We start from the raw sequence: 11,567 nt of genomic DNA on the forward strand, positions 1-11,567 counted from the left end.
AGATAACTGAACAGAGGTACCATGCCGTTAGCCACCATCAAATAATAGTTGACAAGTCTTAACCTTTTTCTTGTTTTACTTTACAGTCAAGAGAACAATAACATTATTAGTTTGTGTATCTTATTAATCATGAGTAATCATATTTCACGAAGCTTTAAATGATAAACATCCCCCCAAAAAAGAACAGATCAATAGCAATTCGCGAGGTCAGAAGTATGCTATTCAATATTTCGTACTTTATGAACACGCTCGACTGCTTCCATTCATTGCGATAGACTATAGGGAGCTGTTGACTAATTTATATCGTCAATGGTAAATACATGACGAAGCATCTATATCCCTCATTGGTATGACACGGTAAAAACCAGTACCACGCAGTGCACAACTTCAACCTTTTTGCAGCAAAAGATCATTCTTACAGCATCCAAAACAGAACAGATATCTTTTGTGTCGAAGAGTCGTTTTATGCTGGTAAGTTCAAATTTTGTATTTTCACCCATATATAGTTACAGTTAACATAATATAACAGTACGCACGTAAAGGCAGTTTTTCGTTGAGTTATTTAGTTCGTTGATACATATTTTTACTCAAAGTAAAGTACTTTTTAATAAGCAATATTAGGCCTGCTTTTCGTGAAGTTTGCTGAAGGGTATAGATTACAAAAACAATCTCCACAGTATTTTACACAGTATACTATAAACCTTCATTCACATGCAGCAAATGGCCATAGAGTAGCCCATATATAGTGTGCATATAATTGCAATGCATAGTTTACTATACTTTTGTTGGTTGGGAATGCATCATATCTGCCAAACGTAGCCAAGGAATGCCATCTCAAAAGTAATGTGGGACATACTCTTTAAATTATTAACGTAAGCAGGGGCGTATCCAGGATTTACTAACACGGGGGGCGCGAATTACTATCTAAGCGGAGCGCCACCATCAGTTGGCGCGCAGCGTACAAGAAAATTTCGGGTTTTGTTACCCCCCAGATTACCGGAAATGGCACTTCTCGGGCTTGAAATGACCAACCAAATGTACACTTTTGCCTGATAACCAAGAATTTCCTAATAGTTTTTTTTCATCCATAACCTTTTTGAAGATTGTCACCAGTCACACATCCTGTTCGACCTCATTGCATCTCCTGTGGATCATTGCTTTTTGTAGGTGATTCTACGTCGCGGCCCACAATACCCGTAAGCACCATTTTTCAAGGTTTTAAGCCCATTATTTGTTCAGAATTTGAAAATTCACAACTCTCGTGAATGAATTCTCTTCCAAAAATACCCATAATGTTGCACAAATTTCATCTATGGACACCAATATAGAAAACCTCCTTCAACCCCTAACAGACCGGTCAAAATTGCACGAGTAGAGGGAAGTATAATGAAGAATGGTGGTCAGGGAATTTTAGAAAATTCAGACACAGTTTATTTATTGGTGTACAAATATCAAAACCTCTTATAACGGCTATTCTATCAAACTTCGTTGAATGGAATGAAAAACTACCATATATTTCCGAAACCGAACACTACATACATATACAGTTTGGAGGTTGTTCATCCTGGAACGCCATTTTCATGCTCACTGATATGATGTGATATCTGCTGTATGCTTTACAAATTCGAGTAATTGAAAAAAAGACTGAAATAAATAACTTTTATCTGTTTATTGTGCGATGCCCCACATTATTTTCATTTCGAAAGATGCACAGTTTCAAGTTCATTACATACTGAAGGCCTTGGTTCTCTATCTGCCTTCAGTTTAGGGTAGATCTTGGGATTTTCATACCTAGATATCGCTAGATATTGCTAGATATCCATACAGTTCAGTGTCTTTAGCATTTTTCGGGGCCTGATCTTGGAAATTGCAAAATCGGGAGTGGTCACACTCCATGTAGGTCAGTGGACGTCGACCTCTAGACGTCACTAATACACAACCCGATCACTTGTTATCGATGAAGTGGTGTGTTGCCGGATTTTGTCAAGGTCTTGGTACAACGGGCGAAAGTCATTCATCTGGAAGCGATCAGAAGGGCTGGGCGTAGGGTTCTGGGGTTGTGGGGCGCGCGTTTTTATGCAGATGGGAACAATCTCAAGGAGTGATGGGTGCGTCCGCCCCCCCCCCCCTCCATTGATATTCAAAGGAGATGTGCTCAATTCTCCAATCGCATGCGGAATTTATTTTTAGATTCCTTGTACGAGTTACGGTACTAGGTTTGGGGGTTACAATTAGCATTCAGGTCGGAGTGTATAGCATTTTATCTTTGGATGACAGTGTTGCATCGAAGGACATAGGTCTAGTGCAGTTCGCATATAGATCCTGGTCTAATACCGAAATGCGTCATGTTCGAGACCAGCCACAGTTGGTTTCATAGCACAATTGTACAATTGTTTAAGGCGTCCATACACACACGCGTAATAGACCATATATGGTATAATTATATGCATTAGTGAGAGAGGAAAAATGGAAACGTCAAAATGGAGTTGTCGGTGTAAGGGGTAGGCTGAGGCGTACGCCCCTTCCGAAATCCTCGATCCGTCACTGGCTACCCTGTGTATATAATAGGGATCAGCGCTGTAATCATGTCACTGTTCCTCTTTCTCTTCCCGGTGTCGTAGCGTTGTTTCTATGACATGACATATTTAGACCCGTCACATCATGACTTGAGGGGTTGTTGTTATTGTAAGAGTGTTACATACATTGTACTTAATACTCAGCAGTACAATAATAAATCCAATCAATGTGATGATTGTGTGTTTAACATGGTGAATGTAACATTTTATTACACAAACAGTAATATCAAATTGATATAATGTCATAGCATTCAGTGTCCCAAGAATGCTAATGGTAAGTTTAATACAAATATGTTTCAGGTCACAAAGTTCACTATTTTTCCATTTTCTTTCAAGAAGATTATATCGGTTCATTTCATTCTTCATTTCTTTATTTGGTACTGGTTGATTGTTGAATCTTAATTGAAATTAAACTATTATCTGCAGCAGATTATGAAAATGCTGCTTATATATGGGTGACTACAGGAAGAGTTGTATCTTTGTAATTGTCTTCAAAACCGACAGTTGATTATGATTTAACTTTAGCTATAAAATGATGTTTACTATAAACGTTGAAGAGGTGGGGTATTTATGTGAAAAGAGAAGGAAACTAATTTCTTAACTGGCTAATACCAAATATTCAAGATCCTTCAACTTACTTGAGGATGTATAAGTATTGATCCATTGTGCTTTATAGTATTATATCATAACCCTATCAAAGCGCTGATAGTAAGTTTTACTTGTTGGAAAAGTACTAGAATGCTCTTTATATACCAGCATTTTGAAGTTGCAAAGCTCATATGACATAGAACGATTATCATGTTTCTTGTAATATGATTTTTTGTTATTGAAACTAAAGTAACCATGAACAGATCATTTACGTATCCATGCAAGAGATTTTAGTTAATGCTGCGCGTAGAGTTGAATCTTTGCCAAATTTTGCAATCAGACAGTTGATTATGTTAATTTTTGGGAGCTTTCAACTATTTTTACATGTTGAGGGAGTTGGGTGAAAATTCCTAAGTCGACCAATGCTTTTTTGTACATGCATCTTAGAAACTAAAAAAGGAAATTATTTAAATTTTCGTAAGCATGCACCTTTAAGAGATAGTACCTTGATACCTTGCCATCCATAACTGGACACAAAAGTTAAAATATCATGACTGTAGTTCACTATTCATGCATGATAGTAGATGTTCTGGAAACCCTCTTAAGTGTTGAAATGAAAGGTTGAATTCATCAAATATTCTGAATTATTTGTGTTGTCATTCCTCTTTTTGTCTCTTAAATGTGCTTTTCTGTTGTGATTTACTTAAAAAACAAGGAATCAAGCTGCTTTTAATAATTAACGTATGAAACACTTATGAACGGGCATGCTATGTTGAAATCGCTGGCAAAATTTTACATAATAATTTTGTAGTTGCGTTACATGCTGATCATGTAAAACTTTACAAAACAGCAGTTAAGTAAATTCAAGTAAATTTTACTTAAATGTTTTAGTGTTCTTATTTGACATGAACATCAAGTAAAATTTTAACCTTTGTACAAGGGCGTAGGAACCGGGGGGGGCTGGGAAATGTGGAGGGGCGGAAGTATCATTCCGCCCCCCCCCCCCCCCCGCTCCGCAAGTCAGAAAACCCCTTTTTCATTTCCAAATGAGAAAAAAAAATCTCATTTGGAGCACCAAATTGCATCTAAGGCAAGGTGAAAATACAAAATTAAGTTTACAAAATGGAGTGGGTGTTGAAGTGTGCTATATTGCACCAAATTGCATCTGAGGCCACCTGGAAATGCAAAAAATTCCAAAGGGGAGGGGGGACACCCCTCCCCCTTTGAAACGTTATTATTATAACAATAAAAACAAGAACTAATGAATAATATCGAAAGGGGATTTTGTGGGAATGGAATAAGATCAGTTGGTATATCGTCGCTAAACTAGTTTTCTGTCTGTATTGAGTAACAGGTACATCGACGGTAAGAGGAAGTATTTAATGGAACTTATATACAGCTAAGTCACGAATGCGCCATAGAGCTAAAGTTAATTATGTCATTGTTATTTTTATTAACTGTTATATACCCTTTGTGGTTAGTGTGGGAGGTATTCCCTAACTTACTTGACTTTAGGACGCATGTATAGTGTATTGTGTTCAAAATTTAAAGTTCACACTTATTATGGGCTTCACACCGTTCCTTTCGCCAGCTATAAACTGTCAACCTGCTCAGTTAATTGACGAGGTTTCCATTGCATTGTATATATGGCTACATAGAGATGTGGGTTTTGTCCCTCCTCACGGAACAAAACACAGTTTTCCAAGGTCCGTGTGTCATTCATTGTACTCATTGTTTAAAGGCGTTACCTTTAGTTGTCCCTGAATCTACAGCAGGCAGTGTATTGCCGGTCGATATGTCATACATTGAGTTATGCACATAAAGTATAGGCATACGCAGACATTCCAATGCAAACAATTAACGCATATTGTAGGCGTGTTGAGTCTATATCGAAAATAATATTGCGTACGAAATGAGGTAACTCATAGAAATGCAAACACAGGAATGAGTTGATTGTTTACCTACTTCGTGTTCTCATTATTAATTTCCAGGCTTTAAATGTCTGATCTGCAGTGGCCGACCATGCAACAATATTTGTAAAAGGTCTGGGTGTGGTGTTAAACAGGCCTCCCACCCCTTCCCCCACCCTCAGTTTTCAATCTCACACAAAATTGGTTATTACAACAACGCGGTTTAAAGAGCTGGGAGAAATGTTCCCAGATTCCTCTACATGGGTAGTTGGCTACACCACTCTGTTACAAAACCTTGTGTCCGCTCTTGCATGATCTATTGCATCAACAGGCCTTGCAACGTGTAAAACATTGTAGGCCTATTTGGTCATGAACCGTAGCCTATACCCATAAACTCTGAGTATAGCCCATGTGAGTATGTGGCATAATCGAAGGACAGTGATAGCAAACAATTAACTAATTACAAGGAACAATGATGCAAAGGTACCGGAAGGGGGGTTCTATATAACCACAGGTGACAAAGCATCATTCCAATCAAAACAAAACTTTATTCTACACAAAAGATGTAGTTTAGTAAAATTGAATGCGGTATTAAAGTAACAATAGTGTAAAGGCAATGGAATATCAGACCAATTCTTAAAATAAGTTAACGGTTAAGTCTGGATAACAATGACACCATGGTTATTCAATATAGACTCATGGCCTTCAGATCTGATAGTTCCTTCAAAATTCCGGCTTTTGAAATTATGCCCCTCAGAGTAGTCGCAAAAACCTTCATAAATTTCAACGTCAATATGAGCTCGATTTGTTTGGTGTGTTTGCTCGGCCAATCTTCTGGTTAGCGATGAAGGAAGTGAACAAACTGAATCAAAACTAAGCACGGAAAGTTATCCACCATGCATAATATAGAGCCATTCTATACGTTTGTTACCATGATACCCTATATATTAGTCTCCTATCAGTCGTTACATTTGATTTGACTTGGATCCAACTTTACTCTACCTTGATTCACTTCTGTAGTCTACCGACCCCCTACCACTTCACCTACTCCAACCCCGCCCCCCCCCCAGGCAGCGAATATTTTTTCCCAAACTGAACTGACACTGAAATTATTTCCTCGATTCTGATTGGCTCTCAGCAAGCACGTCAAACAGCGAACAAGTCAAAAGACAGAGACATATCGTCAAATGCCTTTTTAGTGTACACTCACTGGCTGGCACACTCTCGCTCGCCGTCTTCATGGCCACTGCATATTCGACTAGGCCTATCGTGGTTCATTGACTGAATACATTTTGAATTTATGATTATAAAACTAAAAGTATCGCACACTCCGAATGTACACAAACACCTCGTACATATGTACATCGGCTGCATGTATACAATTACAAATGCACTGTGTTTTATTGTGTTGTATGCTATACACAGTACAATATGCTACATTACATGTGTTGTGTAGAGCGGAGTCAAGCGAGTAAACAAACGATCGAGGACTGCCTATAATGGGCGCAGTAGTTGGGAATAGTTGCTTCATTGTGTTAAGAACACTATATACTTTCGTTCATATATATACCTACCAAAACTTCTGGAAAGTTGCTAATGTGAATATCTTGAATTTGTTCGTGTTGATCATTCTGATATCGACAGAGTATGGAGGGATCCATGTTGAATACTAAAAGTATATCACTTGCTCGCTGAGAGCCAATCAGAATCGAGGAAATAATTCCAGTGTCAGTTCAGTTTGGGAAAAAATATTCGCCCCCGGCAACCGCTTCATCCCGTTGCAAATAAGAATTATTTGCAGAACAAAAATAGTCTATACAGTGATTATTGATAAGGAATATTGTTTCTGCAGGAGGTTGATGACTAACAATTATTTTGTAACTGATTTTTAACGAGCATTAATGTGGAACGTTCGAGTGTACATCATGCGTGCCAACAGCTCCAACATAGATCTGGTGCATCATACCTAAAAAATAGAAACTGTCAAGATACAAAACTCCCTTAAAATATCTAGACAAATACATCCAATGTTAATACTTTTGTCACAGCTATAGGTCTTTTGATCGGTCAAAACAGCCTAGCAAATCAGAACTGTGATGTGAATTGCTGATTGATGAACAATGAACGGTCCAGGGTAATAGTAAAGTGCATACATAAACTTTTATTGATACGAAACAAAATATGAAATTCTTGAGAAAACAAACAGCCGTCTTTCTTTCTTTTTTTATACTAAATGTCACTTCTAAAATAATCACATTATAACCATGAAATATTCACTTTACCTTTCTGTTTTCCACATTATTCATTTATCCACTGAAAAGATGAATTTTGTGTTGAATTTTCAGAGTACAAACTGCTCCTTTTACTTATAGAAATATCCACCTGATAACTTTGTTTGGTATCCACGTCTCTTTAGTATCCACTTTCACATTTTGACTATCCCCTTAAATTGTCTATAACAAAACATTTTCTTGACTTGTTTTTTTTTTAAGAGGGGAGGGGGGAGGAGACAAATAATTGGGGCCATATCCGTACGTTGCTACCATGTGTGGGTCATGTGTTGATCATACATAAACATTGCGAAATGCAACTGAGTATAACGCCATGAGGCGTTCGTGTTTTAATCCACTGCGTAGTTAAAATGTTGTGTATAGGCAGTGTGTGTAGTAGAATGCATTGCAAAGATGTCAGCTACATATATGCCTTCTATTTAGATATAACTCGGTATACATTGTAGTTTGGACTGTGAACTGTGAACAACAGACAAATATTTAAATATAATAAATTCGGTAGTGTATTCATAGACCATTGGCCCCCTTTTCTTGGTGGAGGTGGCTTAATTAGGTGCCCGGATCCAACAGACCAAAATGGTTAGTCCTGCTCTGAATGGGGCCAGTATAGATTAGGTTACATCTGTTATGGCAATGTGGTAGCCTGTTAGGTTATTCAATGTATTTGGTTTCTACTTTAAAGAACAGATTGCGGTTGCCAGATAGTTAACATCCGTATTAATGCTTACAGGAAAAATCACTACAGCCATATTCAAGTCTCTTTTGAAGCATGTTCTATGCTGAGAAAAGTAATGCAATGAACACCGCCACCCCCCCCCCTTAACCACCAGGCTTTGAAAAATTCGTCTCTGCATGAGCAAAGGTTTACCCTCAATCGTTACTTTTGTTTAACACGTTTCAAACTATTTATTTGTTTGTTGTTATAATTGATATCGTCATTTTTTCAGGTTCTCTTTGGTACTACAATGAAGACGCCCTCTTTCTACAGGATCCTGGCCTTACTCTTTACCCTGGTAGGGATCGTTCATTGTCAGCCGCAATGTCCCACTATTTGTACCTGTTCTCCTGATCCTGTATTGAATACTGGGGTAATTGACTGCAGTAATCGCGGTTTGACATCCATACCGGATAATTTGGTTTATCCATTCGGAGGTACTATTGGTAAGATAGACCTATCAAACAACATGTTGACTACACTAGATATCGATCGGTTGTTCACGCTTCTTAGAGGTAGCCAGGTCGAGGCACTTGACTTCAGTTCAAACTTAATATCTGACGTCACTGGAACATTTGATGCACTCGACGGGAAAGATTATGTAACCCTGAATCTGTCCAGTAATGCGTTCACATCTTTCCCGGAGAATGTCATTCCCGTTAATCACCTTCGCAACGAACTCGTCCTTGATTTCTCGAACAACCGGTTAACCGAATTAACTCGACATATTTTTGCTGGAGGTAATGATCCTACCCTGTTTGGGTTTCAATTCCTCGCCAGAAATAACTTAATCAATCGAATAGATGACGAAACCTTTCAAGGAGTTGAAATCGTAGATACAATTCTAGATTTGAGGTCTAATCTCTTGACTACTCTCTCACCGACCTTCCAAAGCCCAGTTGGAGTCCGAGAATTGCGTTTCTCGGGTAACCCTTGGAACTGTGACTGTAATCTTCGATGGATTATTAATCCTATGCGATTTCTTGTCAACCACACATCGACGGATCCTCCTAATTGCGTAACACCAGTTGCAATTCAGGGTAGACCTATATTTAGTCTAACATCAAATGAATTTACCTGTCTACCATTCCAACAGGGTCCGCTTCAAAGAAACATTGTCAACCCAGATAGCTTTACTTTGAGTTGTCCAGCTTCAGCCGATCCACCCACACCTGAGATCAGCTGGACTGTCTGGTTACCCTGTCCTAATGGTGGTGACCCTCTAGAGTTGTTTTTTACCTCCGATGAGATTACTTTGAGTGATATCGACACTAATCCTAGGGCGGCATTTAGATGTACAGCAATTAATAACGCTGGAAGTGTGGACTTCGACCTGGATATTCGAGTCGACGGTGAGAAAGGTATTGATATCCCAGGAACGTCAAATGTAGTGCCTCCTGACAACCCTGGAGAACCTCGTGTAGAGAGCACAATGGCTACCACAAAGAGTGTTTCTGGTGTTGTTACAGTAGGTGGTGACGGAGATGGGTCCTCCACAGTCGGTGGTAACGATGATAAGCGTTCGGAATCACCGAATCGCCCCGTGGCTAGTATTATCATACTCGTTATAATACTCATTATTTCTTGGAGTATAATTGGATTTTTAATCTACCGTATATGGCGATTAAAGAAGGAAGCCAGTGCAGTGGGTAAGCGACCACCTACCGAATCAGATTCAAACGGAAATACCGCCAAAGCTGTCCCTAAAAACGGTATCTATAATGACGTAACGCATAACCAGGGCTGGAAGGGGTCAACAATTCATCCAGAGTTGTCAAGTGCACCAACCTATGCGGCGCCTGAAAAGACGAGACACGTGAAACCATCCGTACCTTTGAAACCACCTTCACTAAATAAACCAGCTCCACCACCTAAGCCCAAATCGAACCCATACCAGTACAATACCGAGTACGTTGACCCGCCCCTCAGGTTTGGAGCTCATAATGGGGGATATAGCTACCATAATGATGACAGTGCAGCATAATCCGTAGAAATGAGACCAACATGACAAGCGATTATAGGAGATTATTCAATTAATAATTCAGATCCACTTGCTTTAGCACAAGCAATGGGTTCATATTATATAGGCGTGACACCTCTCTGTGGTAAATTTCCCTATTTTCAATCCGGTTCTAGGAATGAGGGTTAGTCTATAAATTGTGCTTCCAATAAAGTAATAGTATACCGTAAACGCAATATATAATCGTATACCTTGTTGTTTACTGTTGTTCTTCACCGTTATTATTAACTGTTGTTGTTTACTGTTATTGCATATTGTTTTTGTTTACTGTCGTTGAATGTTGGTGTTTAATGTTTATTTCTGTATTCAGATGCTACTCATTGGTTTGGTTTTATTTACATTGGTATAGAGATTACTATAAGAGTGACGAAAAGTTTCCAACGACTTTAAAAGTGTATAGCCTAAGATAAACACCGGTACTGGACGTCAAGACAGTTCAATTTTCATTATAAATAGGGTTAAAAATATGATAGATCGTCAAAGGACTTTTTATCATTACAATTAGGCCTATACCATTTATGAAATCATTTTCATTATTTAGACAACTTGACTACAGACTTTTTATTTTCGGTCAAACTGTCGTTATGTATAAGTGCCTATTAGAGCACACGCAACAATGGCTTCGGCTTCCACTGCCGATAGTTATTACCGGAACAAAACAATAGGAAATGCGAAAAACTTTTTGTGTTAACACTGATAATTTAAACAAAATATTTTGCCATTTATTACAAGAATGAAAAGGGATAAATTCGTTTGGATTTCTTTCTGTTTATTCCCGGGTTTTTTGCGTCATTAATTGCTTTGTAGATACTTGAGTATATAGTTGTATATAATTAAAGGCGAATATTTTACAAATTAAAACTCAAAGTATACAAACATAGCTAGAAGCTTTTTTATATATATTAGGACTGATGCATACTGAATCTCATCACAGAGACTACGTACATTGATGAACCCGTATATTAAACTGTGGTAGGTTACTATGCCAGGCATTAAGGTAACGCGCTTATACTTTATAAGCCTAAGTCATGATTTTAGAGAACAAAACCGCCATATATGGAATATAATCGCGATGTTATCATTAATAGTGTTATAGTATACCGTGTACACAGTGTGATATGTAGTCTCAATTGAAATACACAATGCGTGTGTTTTATGTTTTTTGTTTTTTTGTACCATGCAGTTGTAAATAGAACAAAGAATTTGTATACAATAGAAATATTTGTAATGTTATCATTTGGAACTTGTTGTGTTTGTAAATGTTATCCCCGTGCCTGACCCCTATTTCCGTCCCATCCGTACCAAAGATATTGCCGTTTTATATAACAACTCACAACCCAGTTAATTGAAAGTAGACAGAAAAGTGAATATACAAGGTTGGATACTCAATATTATTCACGGACGTTTATGCATAGGTATTATCTTCAAGTTATTAATGGTTCTCCAAGTTAAAAGGCGGGGTGGGTT

The 11,567-nt window shown here is 38.2% G+C and overlaps 1 protein-coding gene across 2 annotated transcripts; it reads left to right on the forward strand.

Annotated features, from left to right (window-relative positions):
* Positions 1-189: 189 nt before the first annotated feature.
* LOC139968640 (uncharacterized) lies at positions 190-11,314 on the forward strand. 2 transcript variants are annotated; one of them, XM_071972844.1, is made up of 3 exons: positions 190-471; positions 1,103-1,196; positions 8,313-11,314. In XM_071972844.1, exon 3 carries the CDS (start codon positions 8,331-8,333, stop codon positions 10,062-10,064), a length of 1,734 nt encoding a protein of 577 aa, XP_071828945.1. In that variant the 5' UTR covers positions 190-471; positions 1,103-1,196; positions 8,313-8,330; the 3' UTR covers positions 10,065-11,314. The 2 variants fall into 2 exon arrangements, with proteins under 2 accessions (XP_071828945.1, XP_071828944.1); XM_071972843.1 differs by lacking the exon at positions 1,103-1,196 and having other exon boundaries at positions 193-471.
* Positions 11,315-11,567: the final 253 nt, after the last annotated feature.

This window comes from Apostichopus japonicus, chromosome 6 (genome assembly GCF_037975245.1).
Source record: "Apostichopus japonicus isolate 1M-3 chromosome 6, ASM3797524v1, whole genome shotgun sequence".
NCBI classification, from domain to species: Eukaryota; Metazoa; Echinodermata; class Holothuroidea; order Aspidochirotida; family Stichopodidae; genus Apostichopus; species Apostichopus japonicus.